This window comes from Micropterus dolomieu, linkage group LG21 (assembly GCF_021292245.1).
Source record: "Micropterus dolomieu isolate WLL.071019.BEF.003 ecotype Adirondacks linkage group LG21, ASM2129224v1, whole genome shotgun sequence".
Classification (NCBI taxonomy): Eukaryota; Metazoa; Chordata; class Actinopteri; order Centrarchiformes; family Centrarchidae; genus Micropterus; species Micropterus dolomieu.
Genome location: NC_060170.1, coordinates 4,778,674 through 4,805,710, shown reverse-complemented (window position 1 = coordinate 4,805,710; position 27,037 = coordinate 4,778,674). Strand labels below are relative to the sequence as shown.

General features: G+C 39.6%; 1 protein-coding gene across 1 annotated transcript in view; it reads right to left on the bottom strand.

Annotated features, from left to right (window-relative positions):
* zmat4a (zinc finger, matrin-type 4a) overlaps nt 1–27,037 on the bottom strand; it is a 226,143-nt gene that overhangs the window by 37,480 nt on the left and 161,626 nt on the right. The window contains exon 5 of the mRNA XM_046036065.1: nt 8,042–8,263. Coding sequence (XP_045892021.1) covers nt 8,042–8,263 — 222 coding nt within the window. The remainder of the gene's footprint in view (nt 1–8,041; nt 8,264–27,037) is intronic.

Genomic DNA, 27,037 nt, shown 5'->3' with positions numbered 1-27,037 from the left:
GTGGCAATCATCTCTTTGTATTCCTCTAGTTTTAGATAATTGCAGTCACCTGTGACGCCATGTGTCCTCAGGCCGTTGCAAGAATACGACTCTCGCTTGAAATGACATTCCATCCCAAATCCATCCCACCATCCAAGTGGTTTTCAGAGGTTTACAGCCTTTCCCATCTGCAGGATAAACATGGACTACAAGTACTAGCCTTAATAGATTAATTGGGACTGAGATATATAGTAAGTAAAACTGACTTGACTTATGTTGGCATGATCCTATATGTTGTATAGGCCTATGCTTGGGATAGGTAACAAGGACTGGTCCTAAATTAGTACCATTTCCAGATCTGTAATCCTGATGGCAACGGCTCCGATATTGATTTTATTAAGCGCATTGGGTCTGGGCCATGAAATGTTTAATCCACATTACATACAGTTCCTTTGTCAATGTTATTGCATAATTTAGTTTTTAGTGCCACAGCGATCCCTGGCCTCATGTTACCTCACATAAAAATAACTCCAATGAGTTCCACACAGTGATGTATACAAATTTTACATGGGTAAAAGAGAGCACTGATATTTGATCAGTAATCTGTATCTGCAGATGCCCTAAGTTGAGGAAACGGAACTGGTATCAGGAGAAAAAGTTGCAGTCCAAGCAAAAAACACAGCTGAACCAAAAGTTCATAAATAAGTTCAAAGTATCTTTAAGTCAAGTGAACAAGTGATTTTAGCTGATTCTGAGGAAACAAATGCCTCTATTCGTCTTAATTTAAGAAATAAATTACAAAATTATCTTTGGAAAAGACACCATCACCTCTTTAAATTCCACTGGGGATATAACACAATCTGTCCACATTAGTGTCATTATGAACTATCTACAGCAAATAAATTTTCCATTCCATTTACAGTTCCGCAAACATTACAGTCCTCACTGTTAGAGTAAATGAAACGTCCCCCCCACACACTATTCACTATAAACTTTGAAGAGAATGAGCATCAAACATAATAGGGAATCAGACTCTGGATCTAATAGAGTATTGGACACTTAGCAAACTCTACAGTTTATTTGCAGTAAAATGTGAAAGTTAGATCAAAAATACTTGCCATTTGAAAGGGCACAGCTGAGCAGTTACATCAATTTTACAGTATGCTGCAAAATAAGGCTATGTTTTCTCCTATAGTTTGGTGACATGCATATACCTCTGCACCCTTCTGAATTGACAGAAGGTATAAAACTTTTAAAGACTTCCTTTTAAAGTACGCTTGTTTTTTTTAACATGTGGTGTTCGCAGCTAAGAGCTGGGTGGGTAGCAGGTACAAGTGCTGATTGTCTGTCCATGCCTTTAGTCTCTTTGTTGATCTTTTCCCCCTTTCTTTCTTTGCCATCACCTTTCCACAGCAGCACAGTGCTGTTTGCATAACAACAATATGCAGATAACGGCTCCTCCTGCTTTATGGGAGCTTTTGAATTTTTCATTACATCTTCAGTCAGAGTGCACATTTTCCCCGCAAGCTGAGAAGTGCACAAGGGCGGTGCTGGAGGTCAGGGAGAGGGGAGTGGCAAGCAGAGGACGGGCAAAGAAGAGGCAAAATCAGCAAAAAGGAGATGTGAGATGATAAAGATGAAAAGAGGAAATACAGAAAAGTGCTCCAAGTAGAAGCTGTGAAGGATCCGTTCTCCAGCAGCATCTCCTGCCTCCCCCCTCTGTCCCGACTGACTGGCCTCCTGCTACCCCAGCTGTGGTGCCATTCTCCTCTCCACATGGCTCACAGTCCTGGTTTTGCCTGATAGGATGATTTGCCACTTCATTACTAATTGATAATCGCCGGAGAGAAATACTCATTAGCCCAAATGCTGAATAGTGCAGCTAGCATGCTGACATTTTCAGCCTCTCTATAATGACTATGTTGATGTTGGCAAATCCGTCTCCTCCTAACAGAGTGCAAAACAGGCCTAGTGCAAAAGATGAAGCTGAAGATAGGGATGGCTTTAGGTTAGAGTGGAGTGGAGGAGAGGAGCCTTTGGTGCAGAATCATCCCATGTTTTTGGGAAAATGCTCATGACTTTATATTGAAATCATAGTAATTCTTACTGCTGCTATATTGACTTTTGCAATAACTTTATTTAATTTGAATGTTTTCTTTCCAGCCACTGACTTTCCTTTACTCCAGATCTCGACTGATTCTTTTATTGCTTATAAAAAGGGAATTATAGGAACAGGATATTCTGATTCATTCACATAATATATAAAAACAATGGGAAGAAGAACTTAACACTGAGCTTCCTTGCGATCTTGTGATGTTTGGAAACTGTAAGAGCTTACTTTATTTTCAATTAGTTTCCCAATACTTCGTCATGTAATTTGCAAGCCCTTAAAGCTGAAAAAAGAGACATGATCTGATGAAGTGATATGATCTGATGATTGATATGAATTCCAAATGGTGTTGGTTTACTGAATACCATACTGTGTACATGAACTGTTATGACTCAAAGAATAAGTAGTATTACATTTGGGTGCAGATCCGAATGAAATGCATTGTTATTCAGGTACAATCCTATGTATATACTGTGTGTGTAGATATGTGGATGTAGGTAGGGCTGAACAATGCCAAATATTGCGATTACGATTCGATCGGCGATTTTTTGTTTTAAGTAGGGCTGGTCAAGTTAACGTGTTATTATCACATCAGTGCAACACAATTATTTCATCTCTCGTTAATGCAGTTTATATTATTATTATTCTTATTTTGAAAGTCCGTTTCTCACTGGCTCTGTATCCATATACAGTCAGACAGGAGGGGGTGGGATGTTGATCAGCCTGCACCCAATAAAACAGCGGAGGGAGGCTTTGGCAGACTATGTTGGATGCAGCTTGTGGCAGAAGTAGATAAACAAAAGCAAGACAAGCAATCAAATGCCATAGCGAAGTGGATAGCTACACACTGCATGCTGATTAATATTGGGGAAGATGTCGGTCTTAGGAACGTTCTTAAAATTGCATCGTAGTTGCTTGGCCCTGCGGGTTCTCTCATGTTAACAGAAAGGGAGACAAGCACTATGTGAGGAAACGGCAGGCGCTCTATGGAGAGTAACCATGGCAACGGCTTCTGTGTGCTACACAGCTGTAGCCTATTTAACTAAAGTTAAAATTATACATAACTTTACTTGATTTGGGAGATTTGTGCCGAGTTGTCCGCACCTCGCGGGACTTTCGGATAATTTATCACCGTTGATGAACCACACAAAGAATATTTTATGGTTTTTAAACAGCCGGCTACTTGAAATAGACCCGCGTGGAACCGCGACGTGCATGCAGTTGTCGGCAGCACAGCATGCGCGCAAAACTCTGTATAAGACCGGTGAATGGCAGGCGAGAGAGAGAAAAAATGGTCAACAATAAGCCTCAGTTTAGCCTCGGCTCGCAATCGCGTGCACAGAAACACACATGATTTGAATATCAGTCGACTATAGGCAGGACTTGACGATTCTGATCCAACTATGTAAATCCTTAGTCAGGCACAGCCCTAATTGCTACTGTGAAAAGGAAACACTGCTGGTAAAAAGCACCTTATTTGTTTAAAGTGTTTGCAATCCACATGTTATTGCACTTTTGTGTATATAGCAGTACATTTAAAATAAAAGTGCACAATACCCTATAGAGAATTCATTATTTAATTTTGCGAGTAACAATTACGATTAATAAAATTTTAATCGTTGCCCAGCACTAGTTTTAAGTTTAGCTAAAGTTCCATAGTCGCTGCCAGTCAATTTTTGACAGAAGCCACGACAATTCAAAAAAAATTCAATTCAAAATAAAACACCCTGTACACCCTGCTTCATAATTAACCTAGATTTTAATCACGTCTTCACGATTAGCTAATCACGTTCTTTCAAATCGCAATTTCGATTTGAAAACAATTAATCGTTCAGCCCTAGATGTAGGTATGCACATCTACATATTGATTTTTACACATGGCTGGGATTCCATTGGGAGTGGGGTTTAAAATTTTTAGCTAATTTGTTTTGTTTATTTGGCTAGCAAAAAAAGAAAATCGTATTAAACTATAATGATAAGAAGTTATGTTGCATAACCATGGACTAAATGTACTGTATTTTAAATAGACATCATCTACTCAAAACCTCAATAGTCTACATGACAAAGCTGAACTGACTGCAACCACTCAATTTGCCCTAAAATCAGCCACAGTGCACCTATAGGCATAAAGATCCAATCAGGCCTGTAGGTAGGGGTCTGTGTCCAATCAGCCATGAGGACTTGTTTCTCCCATTTGGCGTGGTCACGCACCAATGCCCATTACAACACCTCTGGGCTCCCTCTGTTCTTCTGGCAGCCGGCCCTCCAACCGGCTGGAATAATATTGTGTAATTGTTATTGACATATTGTGACTGGAAGAGGATAAGCAAGAACATTCTCTCCTACTCCCCAGTAAAATTAACAGCTTGTGACACGCTGGTGGACTCCAGAAGGAGTCAAGCTGACAGCTCCAGCCATGAGAGTTCAACATCGGGGGACTTACAAATGATCAGAATTCTTTCCAAATGTAATTTGCTGCTCTCTATCTCTGATCAATATCACAACTGTCACATTATTGGCTACAGTATCTGACAAATGATCACAAGAATTACCACTTCATAAAATTGTACCTGTTCTCTGACAGCGACTAGGTGACAGAATAGCAGATAGTACAGCACTAATACAATTAACAGCCTGTATCAATGACTAATCCTTAAAGCTGCACTATGTTTTATTTCAACAATAGGTCAAATGTACAAAGAATCCATCCATCGTCAACTGCTTATCCTGTGTACAGGGTCACGGGGGGCTGGAGCCAATCCCAGCTGACAGTCCATTGCAGGGCACACATACACAAACAGCCACTCACGCCCACATTCACACCCACGGACAATTTAGAGCCACCAAGTTAACCTAGTCCGCATGTCTTTGGATGGTGGGAGGAAGCCGGAGCACCCACGCAGACACAGGGAGAACATGCCAACTCTACACAGAAAGGCCTGGAACGACCAATGTTCAAACCCACGACCTTCTTGTTGTGAGGCGACAGTGCTAACCACCGTGCTGCCCATGTACAAAGAATGTACGATGTAAAAATTAGTCTTTCATCGTGGCATTTCAATTTTTGGTATGTATCCTCTTTCCAGCACCTGAAAATAATTTTGGATGCCTCCACTCTTGCCATGTCTTCACTGTTGACTGTTGAAGTTCTTTAAAACTTTTACAGTGTTTAATAACAAATAATAATGAGATTGGGTATTTCATTATAATTTGTTGTGATGGTGTAGCATGGCTAAATTAGTTATGAATTTTAATAAATTTATGAGAATTAATACCCAATTATGAATTTTAATATTCAGAAAATCAGAAAATTATTCCTCGTTTCACCACCGGAGTTGTTATAATCCTAGAGTCTCCGGACCTCTAGGTAGCTTTTAATAATTATACAATTATTACTAGTGATCAGTTATATCTAAAGGGTCAATTCTCTTGGCAGGGGCGTGGAAATAGGCAACACACACAGTTCTTGATTATATTACAGTGAATTTATTCTCTAACTAATGCGATATAAAAGGGTGGTTAAATACAGGGAAAATAAACAATGGCTGAACAATGAGAAATGGAGGTTCGATTGTGGGAAGCATTTAACTCATACGGTATAGGAGAACTAATGAAAGTAAGCTATGAGTTTAGGAGTTAAAAGGAAATATTAACATTACCGGACATCTCTGACCACAGAATGTTTGTTAGGTCTTAGGGCTTGTCGGCCTGCTTTGGCCTGTTGCACGGGTCCCACGCTAGCTGCCCGATCCTGGCTTTTTGCTAGGGGATTCTCCGGGGTTCTCCGTGTCTGAAGACAACGCCGTCCTCCGTCTGGCAATTCGGCTGTTTTCCGGTTTACTTCGTTGCCGCTGGCGAGACCACGTGGCTTGGTCTGACCTCGGTGAAGTTGGCTCGATGAAAAAGCTTAAAAATGGAACTTGGTCATTCCTGAATTAGTCCAGTGTAACTTAACGGACTGATAACTTTAACAAAACAAAAGAAAGAAAGAAAATAAAAAAAACTGAAGGCAGATCGATGTCGCGGCACTTCACGTGTGTAGCTTCAAGCGAACAAAGGCCTGTTGCGCTGGTCGACTCTTAGGCGTTGCCTGGTGAGGCACGCTGGACGCGTGCCAAAGCGTGCAGAGAGCAGAGCGGAAGGCCAGGGCACGAGGGGAGGAGAGGAGCAGAGAGAGAGAAGAGCGCGAACAACGTCGCGTGTCGCTCTTTTGTTGCCTGGGGCGTGGTTCCCCAGAGGGCGTTTCAGGTTTCCCGAGGGACTGCCTTTCTAAACTTAATGTCTAAAAGAAAAGAAATCTATTTGCACGTATTATAATCAAATATTTTCCACAATCGAACAATCGAATGGTCAAACAGTTGTACCGTTCTAAGTTAAGCATTTGGTAACAGGAAAACAATTGTCACATTATTGGTCAAGATATTTATACATTTAACGGCATTTCCAACGATGGTATGTAATACTTATTTCGTCCACTTGGGGGAGCTCAGGTTACATGAGGAAAGCTTAGATTAACCCAAGACCATCTCTCCTTAGGAACCGGGGAATTCAGTTATTCAGTCTTAAATTCAAGCTGGCGATTAAGAGTATAGTATGACATTTCTTTATCATCATTTCTAAAGAAATTGTGTGAGAAAGTATTGTGAACACGTATTGGTTACACATTAAATGAAAGGGGTGTCCTTAATCTTCTAAAATCTAAAACACTGCAAAAGTAACTTATTTAGATTCTTTTCAGCACTAATAACAACAGATAGCAACAACATGTTAACATAACTACTCAAATAGAAGCAAACTTAATCAAGTAACTAAAAGATTTAATTAAACTTAATTAAATGCTTTGAGTCTTTGGAGACTGCAGTATTAGTTTATTTAAAGTTCGGCTTCCTGGGTTATGTCACACTTAGTTGAGCCAAGGAGTATCCCTTTGATGGGGTAATGAAACACAGAGCAAGGTCAGTTGCCACGGTTATGTGTGTGTGTGTGTGTGGGGGGGGCAGTTTTGATAGGCAGTTCAGGGAAATGCTAATCGCTGGTGTCCCTTTTGTCAGTTTAACAGTCAGGCACTGCGTTATCAGCAATCAAAAAGGCGCCAGTTTTACGATCAACTGCCCAGGCATAGCACTTAAAGTAAGCAACTTTTCACCCCTTCTTCCGTTGGGGTCTCTTTAGCAGTCTGTTGAAGTTGATCTTTAACCCACCTGCTCCTTTCTGGGAGAGGAAAAGAGGAATTTGGAGTAGCTCCAAATTTATTTAATATAAAATGCACAAATCCACACCGTTGTCCCACTACAATGGTAGAGGTCAGGGTCAGTAAAGGAACACCACGCACAGAGACAGTAGAATGTCAGGATCATGCTCAAGCATACTTGCTTCAGATTTAGTCTGCCTGCTGACAAGGTAACCATGAAGACCACTAGGTCGCCCTCCTATCCACTGAAGTACATTATACTGCAGATGACAAGCCCTGGGGTCAATTACAGTGTATCATAACTGAACACCTTGCCATGGCTGTTCCCTCAGTCACTCTCCATAAGTCTGCGTGTGACACAGGGCCATCAGCAGCAGGACACAACAGAGGCAGCTGTCCTGGACACTGTGGTCATGGGGACCAAAGAAGTGGATAAGGAGCCAACATTAGACTGTCAATTTTTCATTAGATCAACACTTTTATAAGACACAAAAAAGACTTATTGCCAATGCATAAACTTTTTGGCACTCCCTCTAAATGTTTAAACCTGTAAGTTTTCACAGTGCAGTCTAACACTACATGCACAAGAGTAGTGTTTCGACCAAATTCTATGACATGCTTCACGTCAATAAACAATAAAAAAAAAAATGTTTTAAAGCACAACTATGATTTCAAATGTATGATGTGTTGATTGGTTATATATTGAAAATATATTGCATAGGAGTCAGAATATAAACAAAGACTTCTGCAGTGCTCCGTACCTTTCATCTCTCCCATGTCCAGGGTCTTGCCCAGCTGCTCCAGCAGGTCTGCTCTGGCAGCGTTCTTCTTGTGCTTTTTGCCATCATAATGTTGCTGAGCCATGCCGGGGTTGTTGAACCAGGCATTGCATAGCTGGCAGTAGCGGTCCGAGTCGCGGCGCTGACGTGGGGAGGTCATTGGAGACGTTTCTGGGGAGCTCTTTACAGGACTGGGGGACGCCTCTGGAGGAATAACAACAAAACACAAAACTGTGGTTCCGTAGGGTTTTTACTGGTTTAAAAGGAGACAAATGTGCCTCTGTGACTTATTATTATATATTTTTTTAAATGGCAAATAAATGTAAACGTGTGAGATCCTACACAGATTTGCAAAGCCCCAAGTATGCCTATAAACACGCTTGCTTTGACTAAGATAATCTTATAAGTGTTTTAAATTTTATTCTTCATTATGAAACTCCATGTCCTTGGCTTATTTTCTGTGAAGAACATGTAACACAACGTATTTTACACACAACAAATGTGTTTCCTTGATCTGGTGTTGGACCGCTTTAATTGACTCGAGATGTGCAAGGCCCCGACTCTGACTGTAAGAAGCACTTACTGTGATTTAGATCATCATGTAAATCTAAAATTGAAAAATATGATTTGGTGTTTAAACATGTACTCATTTAAATAATAAAACAGCTCTATATTTCTAGATATGGAAATGTTGGAAAGTACTTACAATTCCAAAGAATCTTGCACCTATACGATAAAAAAAGAACACTACCTTTATAAAACTAATGATGCCATTTTGTTTTACCCTGATTCTATGTTCCCTTGGAAGGCTCTAATGGTGTTGTACTGGATTGCATTGTGGTGACAGGTATTCGTCCAAACAATAAACAATGCTAAATCACTACAATATTACAAAATGCACTGTTGCAAGTTCTTTCTCTTCAAAGCCTTGACAAATCTATAGGGATGTCCGAGTCCTTCAATATTAAGTATCTGCCGATACAGAGTCCGATACTTTGTTGTGTAAATGTTGATTGAATATGTACCTGACACACTGAAATAACTGCTGTAGATACTGAATCTGACACACCATTCAAAACAAGGTCAAAGGTCAAGTTTATTTAAACAAAACAGATTTGTGCCAAAATGTTTTAATTGAGAAAAAACATTAGGACAAAAACTAGGACAAGTTGATGCTTAAATGATTGATATGATATGAATGGAAGATTAACAGGGGGAATGTGAGTCCTGAAACCGATGTGAAGCAATCAGCTACAGAGAAGATGCATCACTCTTCTACAAAAATCAACAAATCTACAAAATCACTCACAGTTGTAGAGTGGAGTTAGACAGCGGAGCTTCTCCCTACACCAAACCCGACAACAAAGTACAATTTTGGCCTACCAAATCAAGTGACTCATGGAATTAATGTTAATTAGTGGCAGCTGGTATGATCTGCTGCTACCAGCATTTTAACAGGTGAAAGTGAGAGTCAGCTCTGGCAAAAAATGCAAAGGTAATACCTGAATGTTTTCTACTCAGCTCATTACTAAAAAGAGGAGCGATTGCAGATCGTTCATCTTTACTGTTGGGTTGCAAATTTTGCCAACCTGGATGTCAGAACACAGTTGATCCTTGCTGCACCCAAATAATTTTTCACATTCACACACTCATTGACATTTCCACTCCCATATGCAGTGAAATGCAGCATTGGAGAGCCCGACTTTCAGTAAGGACAGCAGCACTGCAACACCAGCAGGCTGAGATGAACAAAACAGTTCAGTTAAGAAAGGTTCAGATTTTGATTTCCTGAATGTTCTGATCATTAAAATATTCCAAGATCGGCCCCCCATACTGATCCTAGGATCGAACAATCGTGTTTTATTTTCGACTACTGCTAATCAGCTAGCATTTCATCCTGCAGCAGTGTGCATTCTTTTGACCTTGCACCATACTGAAGTAATTTCACTCTTAGAATTGCAGCTGTTATCCAATTAACACAATGTAAAATTCTTGGAATGTAGTGTGTGAACATAACTGACAGTGTTATTTAGGCCAAAATTGTCAGGTTTTGACAAAGGAAATGGAGGAGGTGGCCACATTGTAAAATGTTTAAGAATAAAATAGCTTTGCTACATACTGCATTAAAAAGAAATTGTTATAATTTATGCTTATGTACATTTTTAGATTTTTGAATTCAGACTACTAGCGGCATGTCAACACACCCTAAAAACACAAGTCAGCTTTTAAAAGTGGAGATTTGTAGCCAGCAGAACGAGCACAAAGTAAAGGCTGTAATTGGCACTGATCAGCAGCAACAATGACTGTGCAGCCCTCTGAATAACAAGCTGTTATCTCCATTTACTGCTTGAAGAGGAAAACCTAAATTCTACTTGGCAAACGGAATAAAGAGCCTGCTCTCCTCATGGCTGCTCACTTGTGCCTTCATGCATGAATGACAGCATTAACCCCGAACGAGCGCCGCGTTGCACTGAGCACTCCCCAACAGAAAATGGCACTATCAACTTAATCAGTTTTAACACTCGAGTGCTCGGCCCACCCTCAGTCAACATTTAGTGTTGTCCCATTACGTTCCATTACACCAGTCAACATTTCAAAGTGGCAACTCCAGTGAAACACATAGGGGAGAGAAGATGTATAGAACCTTAACTGTCAGCGTTTTGTTCTCTGTTTATTCTGTGAGTACGGCCTTCAGTGAGTCAGAGCTGAGTCACAGGCAGAGCAGAGTGTACATTTGCATGAAATTTTACATTCAATACTTGGCTGAGGCTTTCAACCACAGCAACTGGCTATTATGTATAAAGGATTTGAATCTAATCTAATCTACTTTGTCGTTATAGAGTGATCTCTCCAACTGATAGGCCAATGTAAACTGTCAGATTTAATTTCATCCCTTTGCAAGGAGGTCAGAGGTTGGCTACAGAGGCAGAAACCCAGGAGTTGTTTTGGTTTCAATGCCCTGCTCATTGTAAAATAGCTTTTAGAGAGAGGGCAGCCCATCTACCATATACCTCAACAACTGAATTCAAAGACTCAACCAACCCGTTCTATAGCCAGGGAGCCCCACATAGAGTAGAATACCCACCTGCTCTTTCCCTAGTCAGTAAGAAAACTACTTTTGGTAGCTTGACAAAGAGAATAGAGAACTAAAGTGCAATTCTCCATCAAAGCGGTTTAGACACCTCTGGTATATGAGACATAACCTGAAAGCACAGCTCTTGGTTTCAACAATAACATTTGGGCAATTACCTACCAGAGCAGTAAGAAGGATGTCAGAATGTGAAAGAGAGAAGTTAAAGGCTGTGGGAATCTCAAAGAAATATATATATGATATAAAATATTTACTGTTTATGAAGTTGACAAAGAACAAAAGGGAAGCAACAACCGATTTCAGAACAACAACTTCATTCATTCACAGTGTTTTATCACTATTATCACTATTATTATTGTTGTTGATGTTGTCCTAGCTTTAGTAGAAGAGGTAGCTAATTGCTAATAATACCACTACAAATAATTAAATGAGTATTGACTTTATTTCACAAATCACCATTTAAGGAATGCAGCTAACTACGGAGCTTGAGGAGATTAAACGGGACATAATGGGCAGAAACACAGTGACAGCTGAGGGAAAATACTTTTTCGCCTGTCCTACTTTACATAACATTTCAACATGAGATCAGCTTAATTAAAGTGTGGTGATAAAAGCTTGTTCTTATACAACTAGGGTTACCATATCGTAACCTTTCGTTCTAACTCACACAGGCTCCGCCCTCTACTGGACTCTATGGGTACAGTGGGTGGAGCCTGATGGCTGTCCGCCCTAGCCACCAGTCCACCACACCAACCTGGTCACAAGGCCGGCCAAAGCCCTGACCACGACATCACCTAGTGACAGAATGGTGGGACACCCCTGAGAAGGTCGCTGGACCGATAGGGGCTTGGCCTGACCATTAACACCTGGACTGCCCTGACTTCTCAATGAAATGTCAGCCACTGCCAGTGCATGTTCCCCCTCTACAACCAGTAGTCACCAGATCCTCACTTGTCAGATCCTAGGTTGCACTTTGCGAGCTGGATCCCGAGAAGGAGCCCGACATATCCAAGAGATAGAAACACACAAACTGGCACAGTAAGGGCCAAGATGCCATTGTGCAGATCTCTTCGACACACACCCCGCTGAAAAAGGGTCATAGACACTTCAACACTTCCGAGTGGAATGTGCACGCACTGCTAAGGGTGGGTCTGTTCCCGCCCGTGTACAGGCTTGGGAGATGGCCAGGCTCTTCTTGGACAGGGTCTTACCGACTGCACTATCACTGAAGCAGAATTCAGTGAGCAGTTCGCCATTTGCTGAAGAAATGCTGAGGCAGTAGGGACACCGCTATTTATACGTCACGCATGTATTGGAAGCGACATCCTATTGGTCGGCTACGTGCATAACAAATATTTCAGTGTGCAAGTGCGTGCGTGCGATCGGAGGAGGTAGTACTCAGAGTCCAGTAGAGGGCGGAGCCTGTGTGAGATAGAACAGTTTTTGCAAATTGTAAAATGTGCATTTGTAGAAATTGTAATTGGTAAAACAGTGGGGTCATAATTCTGACACAAATGCAAAAAAATTCTATAAATAGAATATCATGCAGACAAATCATTTAGCATTCATTTAAATTCTGTTTTTCAAGTACAACTCACTGATTTCTATTTGTGGATAATGATGTGTTTAGAAATTGTAATATATATTTGTGACTCATAGTCTGTGCATTTACAATGATAATGACATCAATTTACCCCTATACGCTTGAACATATCTGCAACATTGCAAATGTTCACACTGAAGGACACAAACATGACTCTGAATGAATGATAATGTTTCTCGGTAACTGCTGGATGTGTTAATAAGCAACTGTTTGCTATCAACTTAAAAGGTGATCCGTCAGTGTTGTGTTCTCAACTTGTTTCCGCTGATCTGCAAGTGGCCAAAAAAAATCAGGTATTGCAGGAAAAATTTTTCACCTTTGTTAATTATTGAAAAAGTCAAGAGTGAGATGAGACATGTTTACGTTTGCGATACTTTGGCCACTTGGGGGCAGTGGAACAAGCTGAAAATACCAATGCCTTTTTAGCTATTCAGGAGAAACGGAGGAACATGAGCATTCATTTGGTGTTTTGTTTCTGGTCCAATATGAACTCTCTTTTTTTGTCTCCATCAACTGCTGTGGGGAATCTCTATTATCTCTCTTAGGGTACTAAATTCTCATCTCAGTGTATAAGGCTCAATGTTAAACAGCTAGTTGCTAACTTTGTCTATCGACTGTGCTGTGCAGGTAGTGTACAGGCTGATGAAACGGGTGAAACTGAATTAAAATAGTAATGTTGTGGGCCAGAAAACCAAAACACTGAGCTGAAAGAGGCTGAAATGCTCTGCTGGGCTAAGGGGAACTGCAGAGTTTGGTGATAATTATCTCTAGGTTTGTCACCACAAGCAACCCCTTTCACATTACACTTTTGTTTGTTAATATTAATATATCCTTTTGTGCAGCACTAACCAAAGTATCTCTGTAACCTAAACCTAACCACACAAGGGATGCATGCTTTGTACATCCACCATAGATCCTGGTACAAACACATAGCACTTTGTAGCCTGAAATAAATCCTGCAGAAATTTACACTATTACAGGATTTAGTGGTCAAATATCTTGTATTAAAGATGCCCAAACATTGAGATTAAATAGGAAATGAGAAGCAAAGTCTAACAAATAATTTTCTTAAAAACAATATTTTTCTGCAAATACTCAGGAATTAAAGGGGTTTGATTATCTAGGCAGAGATCATTTATCAGCATCAGGCCCACCTCTCTGTCCAGTATACTCCTCCAGCTAAATGTCATGACTATGATTTCATATTCTTACTGCTTTTACGTTAGACTGTCCCGGTCATTTGTCTTGCAGCCCACCAGATTTACCTAAAGTATTTACGTTCAATATAAGATGGCAGGCTCCTCATTCATAACAGGCTGTGCTATTGCCGGCTTGCTTTCCAGACTCATAGATAACCCAGCAGGCACATAAAGGAATGAAACCCTTTCCTCCCATTTAGTGCATCATTAGAGCCATACTGTTTAACACCCCTCTGTGCTTTGATTGAGGGTTCAGCTCAATTTAGAGGGCGTGGCTCATAGCCATCGCCAAGAGGCAGATGGTGTCGACTCGGTGTGGCACCTGCTGCTTAAAGGACACTTTAAACTCTGTGAAAAGGCCCTTGCTTCTCTATTTTAGAGGTTTAGGCATCAGCAAGATAAAATGTGCCTTATTTGAGCTTAGGACACACAGTGCTAAGCACAGAGAACACTCTAAAAACCACTGTGAGAGAATTGCAGCTTTTTCCTGAAGCTGTACAATTTTTTTTGACATTGATGTCTGAGAAGAACATTTTTGTGGGAATCATCAGCACACCAGGGTATGAATCATCCAAGCCTGATGGTCTTGATTTATCATCATCAAGTCAAGGAGACAGTACACATGCCACATTTCATAATGGCAGCCATGTAGCTGGTTAGTCAGAGGACAGACACACACACACACACACGCGTGCACACGCGCACACACACACACTCACACTGCAGTGGTTTATTGGCCTGATAGGCTCTCTGCTGTCTGATCAGATGTGAGGGTGAAGGGTTCTGCCAGTTGGTTCAGACTATAAAAAAAGAGAGACTAGCACACAGGCTTACACAGCATTTCTACACTTCTTCATTTTCAATTTTTAAATGTATATAAAGTGTTTGAATAAAGTGGGTATTTTACAGCTAATTGTGGATTCACGTTGTATTCAGGTGAACATGCTCAAAATGTGACCCTATGTCACTTTACGGATAAACAATACTTGGACATTGCCTTATCACGCTCACTTGAGAGAAAGTGAAAGGTGAAAGATGATATACAGTTGTCTGCCATGTGTCAAGACCAAAACGCAGGATGTGGCAGAGTCCTGCAGGGGTCCAGTTTTTAGATGGCTGAATCTAATGTCATGGCAATCCGTTGAAAGGCGTTGAGAAAAAACTAAAATGTCAACTTCATTGTGGTGCTAGAGGAAAGGTATCCAGTAAGTCATCGTAATTTCAGTGATAAACAAGATTAAATGTTTACACAGTAAGAGCCTTTACAAAAAGTATAGTGGCTGCCTTTTTACTTTAATTAGTAGATTTAATAATTTCATTTATTTATAGATTGAGTTTTATTTTCCTTTTCTCTTATTTTACCTGTGGCCCACCCACATCAAAATACCCATACCAGTAAATCATGGGCCAGTTAGGAGTTAGGGATATGGCATTTTCAGTAAATACATGAATATGTATACTTCTCTATATACTTGTATACATTGTACAATGTTTGCAACTATAACACAGTTCGGGGATCAATGAAGTATTTCTGATTCTGATTCTGATGTGAAACAAGTATCATATACTACAACAACTGTGATGGATCAACTGGAGAGAAGGGGAAAAGAGCAGGTGAATGAGGGAAATCAGACAGGATCCTCGGATTTCAATAAGTCTGCTCAATATCCAGACCCACACCGGGCTCTCGCATGTGCCTCTACAAACAGATGGGCCAATACGTGCAATCAGAATAACGTTTTATGAGCAGTGTGCGAGTAACTTTTAAGATAACAACCTACCGTAACCCCCCTCCCCGCCCCGCTGCTAATTGTTCAAAAAACCTAGTCTGACTCGCCACCGGAGCACCAAGAGAAATGTGGATGCTCCGGTCGCTCTGTGACAGAGAAAGAAAGACGTCGTTAGCGGTAAGACAGAAGAAAACTGGGAGAAGATAAGGAAGGTTTGGGTTTGGCCCGCGGGCCATTTAATGTTTTATGTATCGCTGCCTTTTGTTGTTCAACATGTTAAAATTTTCATAAAGCTTATGTGCTGGTAAGTTTCCATTTTCATTTACTGACCAATCACAGCCTGGATAGGGCAGAACATTTAAAAAAGTTTGAACAATGTGATTATTGACAAGTTAGTCCTTAGCATTAACAAACAAGAGACCAATGTAGAGCCTTTCTCTTGCAGAAGGATTAAAAAAACACCACAACTATTAACTTGACATTCATGTATACTAGTTCCTCCTCCAGGTTGTGGATAGAGTCTCTTCAGTTGTGAGATGTAGATTTATCCGGTGCCAGTGTGCCAATATTTGCTCCTTCTGGCCACCTCCTCTGTAGAGCAACACGCTCCCTTGGTTCTGTTTTACATCTATTTTACTATTTATTTTTGTAAATATTGTTTATTGATTAACTTTGGTCAGGTTGAGAAAAACACATTTGAAAATGTCAGTTTTTTGAGCATTTTCCTTGATAATCAAGCAAATAGAACATTGTATCATTTGTTCCATTATGATCGAATCGCAAATTGCAATATTGTCCAGAATAATCGGAATTTGACTCTTTCTCCAAATTGTGCAGCCCTAATCTGAAGGCTGTATTGTACTGTAACACAGCATGTGCCAGTAATTTGCTGTCTCTGCACAGAAATTCTCTGTCTTCGTAGTACTTAGAATTTAAAGTGATACTGATTCAGATAGTGGCACCCCTGTCCTTCAGCAGAGACATTTTCTATGGCAGTAATTAGTCATATTCACATCACTTAGTGTTTGTCCCCGGGGAGATGCATACCACTTCTTGTTGGATGAATTGCTAACATTTCAAAAAGCAGCTTTACATAAACAGCCTTATTTTCACATTAATGCAAATGTATTATATAAACTAGAGAGCAGCGCTTGCTTGGGCATTATTGACGAGGAGTGAAAACGAATAGGAGGTGTCAGGTTTTGATGCAAAAGCAACACTACAGCAAACAGTTTGAGATCGCTCTGCTGCCTGGACTTTATGCTGTTCTCTGTATATATTGTGCCAGCTTTGTCAGCTCTCAATTTAAAGCTCATTCTAATTCATTTAATTCATTTTATTATCTCTGTTTTGTGCTTGAGGAGGGTGCTTGTGTAAAGATCTTGCTCATAACTGATCAGCCTAGTTAATAAAAGGAAACAAAAAATCCATTACAGATCAAATATACAGTAGGGCAAAGCAAACACATTTCTTTCATCCTCTCAAAGGCTGAAATATGTACACAACATTGTTTCCATGTGCAACATTTATTTTCTGTGCTAAAGTAGAACGAGTCATTTCGCCTGCATTAGTTGAGAGCACGGAGTTGTGTTTAAAAGCCAAATCCCCTCCTTGCATGGCATTTGTATGCAGACAGAGAAGCAGTACAAAGTAGACCTATTTAGCATGAACAGAGTTATAAATCTGAGGAGATTCAGCCTCTGTGAGGAGAGGGGATCAAAGTGCTCTGAATCCATGCAGTTATCTCTTCCTACAATGCTGCTCCCTTTTGGGCTTTCTACTCACCACCCTCTTCTCTGCCTGTACAACTCAGGAAACGAAACATTTTCTCATATTTTCACTTTGCCTCTGAGGAGGCATCTCTGCAAGCTGTGCGGGCAATGAAAAGCAAACAAACAAAAACATCTCCATCCCTGACATTTATTACTGTCTGTTAGGCTTAAGTCCTACAAAGCTGAACCTGAACTGCAGACTATTTGTCCTTTAGACTCTATAAAGTTGTAAATAGGAAAAACAAGACCTTGGGGAATATTTACTTCCTGTTGCAAATTTCAGTCAGCAAGTCAGTGGTGCAAACTTTTGCTTCACCACAATTTCATCAGTTTAGCATGTTATTTACTAAGACTGCAGATGTCAATGAGCACAGCCACGGGTCAGTTGAAATAGTTAAATAAGATTTGATGCCAGAATGTTTTGCACATGTCTGGAAAGTACTGTAACAGAGTGCAATATTTGTTGAAGAAAAGACATTTGTGTAACTGCTAGTGTGCATTTATCCCGCAAGAAGACAGCTATATATGTGAGGCAATATTAGTTAAATAGTCTGTTGTCAGTCTTTGAGTGAGCTGTGAGATAAGAAATAAATCAGTGCAGGAGATTTTTGGTAAAACTTTCAAACCCATTTCATTAGGTTACTTCTATAAACGGATTACAAAAACAGCATGCCTGCTTGAGTATTACTGGCTGTATTATAGTAGTATTATATGGCATGGGGCAGCAGCTGCTGTGAAACATTTAAAGTCAGGAAAAAATTACAGAAGGTAAGAGAAGGTAAATCGATAAAATCGATTAATAAAATGCTTCGACACAAATTCTTTGCAATGATGCTTTGTTTAATCCATGTAACTATACAGCACAGTGTTTGATATGGACATTTATTACTGTCACACATCGCTACCCAGATAGCAAGGTAATGTTGATTCAATGTTGAAATTCAATCATAATCATCATTTTTGTTGAGGTTGAAATTTCAGTGCTAAATAATATCTAATCAATGTTGAAAATGCTTAGCTTATTTCAATGTTGAAAAGAACAACATTGAATCAATATTGATAAATCTTTTTCAACAATGCTATGACAGCATTGGAGGCCTATTGATATTGATTTTTGTTCACCTGTATTAATTGCCCCACTGGCAAGTGGGGTTTAGGATTATCCAAAAAAAAGAAAGGTCCATCTGTCCCTTAATTCAACACTCCTATTTAACATATCTCAAAATCTTTTGGCCGCATTTCCATGAAATTTTGGCACGCATATTCATGCTACTAACAGGATGAAATCTGGTTGACCCTTACCTCGAGCACTACCACTATGCATTCAAAATCTACGGGGTGGATAACCCTAAATAAAAGAGAGGAGTCAAGTCTCTAGATCTCAACCCAGTTTCACACCTTGGAAGATTTAGGACAATGCACTCGCAAAGACCAAGTGATATTATCTGAATCTTCAAATCTATTTAATGATGTCTTTGACTGTCTGTGAAGTAATGAATCCTTTGAATTATGTTCTGTTTTTGTCTATATTTCTATCTGCTGTATTCAGGTCTTATTTGGGCCTACTAGTTAAACAGCAAGAAGGCCAGCTCAGCCCCAAACTACAAAAAATGGAAGGATCATTACTTCATAATACCAACGTTGTAAGGCTCTGCCTGGTGCCAGATTTGGTGGTGGTTCTATTAACCCCTATGGGAAATGCTTAGAGAAGCTCACTAAAACTCAACATATACTGTACCTTATATCACATTTGATTAAAAAGAATAGCTCCACCAAATAAAAGAACACACTTCAGAGAATACATTAATCATTACATGGGCTGTAATACCATTTGTCTGGTGTCCTGTCGTGACTTTTACGGCGCACACTCACAATATCAAAAAATGTAGATTACATTACATAAGGTAGAAGTCATTACATTTCATCCTATTTTCATTTTAAACTATGGCTAAAATCACTGCATTATCATGGACATATTGGAAATATATAGGCCTTTAATAAATAAAAGTAAATTGAGTGACAAGCAAGCAACACTGAATTCCACATTGAGACTCCTCCCCCCTTTTCCCCCTCACTTGACTTTATGCTGCGTTCATAACAAATGGGAACTGGGAAATTATTACCTTCAACTCTACTGCTCTGGTTTGGACCTCATATTTGTATTTGGCAAAGGTGACCTTACTCAGCCCTCTGATTTAGAGTTGTAATTCTGTTTAGTTACACAAATAAGTTATAGGTTGATGTTAAGAACAAAACAGTATATTTTATCCTTTTAAACATCCTTTTTGTACATGCCCACTTGATCAGTGTAGATATTTGCAGATTTAAAGCAAAGTTATAAATGGTAAAAGTGGCTCGTTATTGCCACTGCATTGTAGTGGCGGGAAAATAGTTTTCCCATTTCCCAGTATTACCTGAATGCCACAGAACGGACTCCAAGCTCTGGGCCCTGAAAGCTGCATATTCCAATGTAGGATAGACAAGATGCATAAATGCAGAGTGTGATATCGGAGGAAAACACAGAAACCTGAATATTTTTCTGGTTTCTGGTTTATTTATTATTAATATGTTGCTCACAGTTAAAGCAGGTTGTCTTGCTGATAAATGTTGTTCTAGGTAACATAGTTAACACAGCTAACATAAGTTATAGCTAAGTTAGCTAGGTTAACATTAATTTGCCGGTTAGTTGATGAACAATTAAATTTAAGAGGTCTTGAGGACATCGGTGACCATATTTAGGAGTTAACGTTAGGTGCAAAAAATCTCAATTATAATTTCAGCTTGGGATTTGAATGAGCATAGTGAAAGGGGCATGCTAAGTTAGCTTTTTCCTAGCAAGCTGTAGCTAATTTTTTTACAGCGGGAAAACATCGGACACATGACCTTTTTCCACAAATTCTATTAAGAAATACTTCCAGGTCAGGGGTAATATATACCTTAGCATTATCCTTATTTTCAACCTATTTTGCATCAAATCAATTTCGAACATTACTTTCAAAAGCCAGTTGTTTGAGATAAAGGGAGTTTTGCAGGGTGGGGTGAGAGGCAAGTCCATGATATAATTTTCAAACATGATCATCCACCATTAAAAATGACAGAAACATAGGTCTTGTAGAATTTTTAGGGATTACTTTTAGGAAATGTTTTGACTTTTTGAAGGATAGACACATTGACAGAGGCACTTTGTCTAATGTGAATGTGAGCGGTGTCGGGTTACAGCAAGCTGCATAGCCGTTAAATAACGGCTCTTGTCTGCTGGCTCCCCCCCCCCTTTTTTTAAATTACTCCCCAAGGATTGACCCAAAATGTGTCAATCAAACCTTGAAAGACCTCAAAGACCTGCCCCCCACAGACAAATAAGCCAATCAGACTTGTGAAAAACCAGTCAGTGTTTCCTGTAACGTTAATGTTAAAAAGCCAGTGCAGACAGGCTTGGAAGAGAATTTCTCCTTTTGTTGCTTCCAGGCTGGAGTAACCTTATTCGAGTATTCTCCTCTTGTAACTCAGCTAGTTTAGTTATTACTTGTGGTCAAACATTATGGATTTTTTTTCATCGTAGCATCACCTCATATAATATGCGAGCTAAAGGTGTGTCTTTCTCATATAGCTAATGTTAGGTTATACTGATTGCTTTGAGCCATTACTGTACAAATGATAATGCTTGCTTCAAGTTTTGTAACTGTCTTTAAGTAATTTCTTCTCTCTGACATTAACGGTACAAAATTCATCTTAAATAATTAAAGGAAAACACCGTGCAATAGGTCCTAAACTGCATTCTAGGTGGTTTCATAAAGGTCTTTAAATACCATACCATTAGTGTTATAATAGTTCTATTTAAAAAATAGAGAATTTATCATTTATTTTATTTACAGTACATTTTTGACACACCTAGAGTCAGTATATCGCTGTAATTACAACCAAAGTTTTATTTCAAAACGGTAGTGGTATTGACTGTGTACAATATTTTTTCTCTACTTGTAGATCCATTGGGGACACGCAACAGGTGTTAAATATTACTTACTTTTCCCTCTTTTTCCCGGATCAAGGCAGATAATTACAGGCAAGTAATTAAGTTAACGCAATTAATACTTTTTGTAAATAGATGTCAGCTGACTGAATTTTGAGATCAGGCTGCAACAGTAATAAGTGGAATGTTCTAAGAGTTATGAAAACCTACTCAATCACACTAGTTGTTGACATAATAGTGTTCCTTTTTTCAACTGCTTTCCCTTTCAAGACATTGCTTTTTCTAAACTGACCAACGAGCTGGCCTCTCTGATGAACTGGGCAGGAAAGAAACTGAGGGACACGCACAAGCGAAAAGTTGCATTCAGACACACCAGGCTCAAGATTTGCATGTTTGGTAAGTAGTTGTCAGTAGAGAATGGACAAAATTGTTACAAGAATCAGAATCAGCTTTATTGCTGGGATGTTTGTGTAACAATAAACATAGTCAAAATATTAGTTGCTGCTTAATGAATGACACTGCAACTAAAATAGGGTAGTGCGAAGTGTGCGGGCGACCAAATGAGAGAGAGAATGGCATAAAGTGATGGTTAAGTTAGTGGAGGAAAAGATTAGCATTAAGTTGTCAGGTTATAAATTAAAACAAAAAGGGCAAACATGAACAATCCTATCTAATGATTCTGACGTCATATTAACAGGATTTTCCTGCCATTGTAAGGTGGTGAGGCTCAAAACCGCTTGGTGCTGCGCCATGAATGTAAAATCATTGTGGAGAGCAAAACTAACCAAAACTTTTCCCTGATCTAATGGTTATAATTCCCCCCCAGTAAGCAAGTTTACCTTTTGGGGTGTTTATTCTGCTCTAGATATTCCAACTTATTACATTTTCCAACTAATTATTCACAGATTTGGTTCTAAGTATGGTTCAAAATTAGGTGGAATTGCATTTTTGCTCGTTATTGGACAATAATGTAAATTTTCTTGGGGGAAAACCTCCTAAACCCTCTAACCCACCATGGAAATTTGTTTCATCAACATCCTGGTGGAAACACTAAATAGTAATTTAAGTATCTTGGAAGCTGAAATCAGACTCTATAACACTGAGGAACAGTTAAAAATACCTTTATTTTCTTCTCACAGTAAACCAGAATGCTTGTTTACGGGGCAGGGCTCAATGTTAAACTTTTTGCAACTGGCCCCACCAGGCCATAAGTTACTGGCCTGTAGACAATTTTTACTGCCCTCCTTCCAAAAGTTATTTATCAGTGTTACAACAAAACCAAAGACTTATAAGTTGTGTTATACTGTTAACATGTTTAATCATTTATTAAATACATCCTTGATATAAAAAAACGAAAGTAAAATATAATCACAGTTAAAATAATAACAATACAATTTACTTTAAAAACAAAACATACTAATAGACTCAAACATGACGCGCTCTCTCTCCTACTGACAGCCATTTAATAATAAAAAACTTTACACAGAACAGCAGATACAAGTTGCCTCTATTCTGATTGAAAGGTCGCCAAGATAATGACTTGTCAATCACCTTGCAGCCCCACCCTAAAGCCTCCCCTGCTTTCTGGTCTATGTTCCTCTAAATGGGACCATAATTTACTAAATGAACATCATGCTGTGTTGAAGAAGACTTGAAACTAGCGACTGAGACCATAAATTCATTAGGAAAGTGTTTACTGAAGGAATAAATCAGCTGAGAAGTAGCAACATTTTACCATTATTTCTAATGGAACCGGACTTCTTTTTACAACCAGCAGACTGATGGCCCTCTGTTCGCCCTCTGCTCATGGTTTCACTTTCAGACCCAGAGGTTGCCGCTTGATTGAGATTCCAGAAATAACATTTGAAAACCATTCGTCACATCACTACAACTCTTGATTTGCCATCAATGCTGAGTTTCTAATGTGATTTTTTTTAATACTAATGTTTTTGCCTCGATCTGGCCAGTGAGTTGCTAGTTCAAAAGTCCCGACGTTACTTTTTACTGGCCTGGGCCATTGGGCCACCGTTATTGTCAAGCCCTGCCGGGGCAAACGTGTCACCTTTTTTATCCCTTCTTAGTTTGCGTGTATGTACTACGCTATTTCCTATTTCCATTTTATTTCTAGTTAATTATATCCACCCTATTTTACTGTTTATCAAGCGGCAACCTACTACTTTGTGTTATGCCAAATTTTGCATACAGTATAGTACAGTATACATACAGTATATAATTACACTTAGTAAAAGTACCATTTCTTGGGATTCAGCAAAAACGTGGCGTTAACCACGTTCAAACAATGTGAGCAGCAAAGTGTCGTAAAAGGACCCTGAATGCATAATTCGGCAAAACAAATGCTGAAGGCTATCTGCCGAGATTTGCATCCACCTCTTTTCTCAGCATAAATGAGCGTTACCTCCCGCGAGGTGCATGCAATTTATGGCAGGCATGCAGAATTCGGCAGATGCAGAAAACACCTGCGCTGCAAAACGTCACTAGACCTCGTGGGAGCAAGGTCTGGTCATTGTTCTAAGCTCACAGTAAACTCACCCAGTCTACCGGAGGTAGATTGTGTCTGACTTGACGGCACTGTTTTTATTCCCCAATCAAGTCAGCGAAAGTCAGCCAGTAGGTCTATCTCGAACGCACCTGTTGACTACCAGTTTTACAACGTGCCAACTTTGTTAAATGTTTTCCAAAGTTAACATAGATCCTTATTAGCTAGCCTCCTTACATGTTTGCTAATAACTGTTTTGAAGATGGGTCTCACAGACGGGTCTGTTGTGCGTGTTTGCGAGAGAGAGAGAGAGCCAGCGACCGAGTGAGAGGATGTGCGGAGCGAATATGCGCTGCACATATTAACGATTTTAAATTGGGTCGCCAAATTTACTTGGACGGCTGTTAATCTACCTGGGCGGCCTGCCCAAGTAAAGCCTGCAGTATGTGTGGGAAACACTGCTGTATACGTTGTATTAAGTCATAGTGAAATGTCATATTGAGATCCTCTGACTTTTCTGAATGTGATATTAATTTCCTGTTCAAACAGGATGTGTTTGTGTAAATGAATAAAATTACATGTGAATTAATGTGATGGTTCAAGGATGTTTTATTTAACTTTGAGTGTAACTTTGTGATTCAAAACCATTTTAATTGCAACCCCACGTGGTCTCTGATTGACAGAAGTCAACTGACATAATTTGCTGGCAGTTGCATAGAACCCTGCTGTAGATAAAGTAGGGTTGATTTGAAGGGTGCAAACCTGATTAAAAATCAATGCTACATTTCAACTAACTGCAACATTGATTCAATGATAGTTTTGTTGATGCATTAACGTTGATTCAACGTTGATTTAGTGTTGGTCTGCTATCTGGGTAGGGATGGGGATCAAGACCTGGTTCCAAAATTGATCAAATCCCGAAAATCAATAAGTTTCGAGCTTATCGATACTGCTATCAAGACTTGCGGGTCCTATGATGTAACGTTATGTCTCAAGCGTCAAATGAGATTTAATATGAAACGCAATGGATTAGAAAATCATCAGGCTGCAGTCTCTGCCTGCTCTCTGACGGCTCCTACACACACACACACACACACACACACACAGCGGCAGCAGAGCGAGAGGCTGCGCTGTCGTGGTGGAATACGGTGAGGGTTAAGTTAGCTCCAAACTACTGTAACGTTAGTTGATGACAGCTACGCTCGTTACTGTTAAGTACACGCAATAAAACCTTTGCAAGTAAAAAGACAATACTTTATCAGTACATCTGTAAGTTAACGTTAAACATGTAGAAATGGTTAATTTAAACATCTCTGTCCTCAGTCTCTCATCCTGTATGTTTTATACAAGCACAGCTAACGCTAGCTTGGCATTAGCCAAGCGTTAAAAACAAGCTAAATAGAAAGCTGTCTGTCTGGAGCACAGACTGGTCTGTAGCCTTAAAACCTCAGCTGCTGGCTGAGACAAACCAGCCGCTCCTCCTTCTACCTGGTAACGTTACCTGCAGCCAGGAGAGAGGAGGAGGGACTGATACAGACTGATGTTATTCTTTCTGAACGTCACTCACTACTTGTGATGTCACATAAAGTTATTGAGTTACTTTGCTGTTGTAAACATTAATGTTGCTGCTCTAGAAACAACATTTAGCTGTATTTAAAATATTAAATTAAAAACAACCAGGAAGTTAATATGTACACTTCAATATATTTATTTATCGCAAGTGATATGTCATCTCAGTATGTAACGTTATCACACATTGAATATTTTCCTCATACCGTGCTGGCCTACCTCACGCCCGTTGGGTCTGGTCTTACCAAATGACCATCACTAAATAATAGTAAAGTATCGATAAAGAATCGGATCATTAAGCAGTCTCAATAAGGGTATCTATATCAATAAAAATTAACGATCCCCATCTGTATACATTGCGCTTAATGTATACGGATATACATACGGATGTACAATGGTCCAAATGCTGAGGCAGATAGTTTGAATAGCAGGGAACCAGAAGGGGGATATAAAAATAATGGGGCCCTTTAAATGTGCATGTGTACATGCATGCAACAGGTGTTCCACTGTTAAGAGATTAGGACATTTAGAGTAATCATATAATAGTCTCAATTAAATGTGAAGAAGGAGAGCCATGTAGTGAACAACGGTGTGGATTTGTGCATTTTTCATTGAATAAATTTGGAGCTACCCTAAATTCCTTTCTCCTCCCCAGAGAAGATGGGGAGGGGTCAAAGTTGCTTTCTCTAAGTGCTAGCCCGACCATAAAACTGGCACCTTTTTGATTCCGAAGCTGATAACGCGGGGCCTGACTGTTAAACTGACAAAGGGACACGAGCCAGCCATTGGCATCTCCCTGAACAACCTATCGAAACTGGCCCCCACACACGTTTCCGTGGCAACTGACCTCATTCTTTGTTTTATTACCACATCAAAGGGATACTCCTTGTCTCACCTAAGTGTGACATGTTCCAGGACACTGAACTTTCAATGACAGAGGACTGCAGTCTCCAAAAGACTCAAAGCATCTAATTAAATTTAATTAAATCTTTAGTTACCTGAATACGTTTGCCTCTATTTGAGTAGTTATGTTAACTGTTGTTGCTATCTGTTGTTGATATTAGTGCTGAAAAGAAGTTACTTGTGCAATGTTTTTATTTTCAGCAAGACACTCCTTCATCTAATGTAATCAATGCTTGTTCATAATACTTTCTTACAAAATCCCTTTAGAAATGATGACAAAGAAATGTTTTACTATACTCTTAATCGCCAGCTTGAATTTAAGGATGAATCAACAAATTCCCCGGTTCCTAAGGAGAGACGATCTTTGATTTAATCCAAGCTTTCCTCATGTAACCTGAGCTTTCCCAAGTGGGCGAAATAAGTATTACATGCCCTCGTCGGAAATGCCGTTAAATGCATAAATACCCTGACCACTAATGTGACAATTGTTTCCTGTTACCAAATGCCTAGAACGGTACAACCGTTCAACCATTGAGGTTCGATTGTGGAAAATATTTGATTATAATACGTGCAAATAGATTTCTTTTCTTTAGACATTAAGTTTGGAAAGGCAGTCCCTGGGGAAACCTGAGACGCCCCCTGGGGAA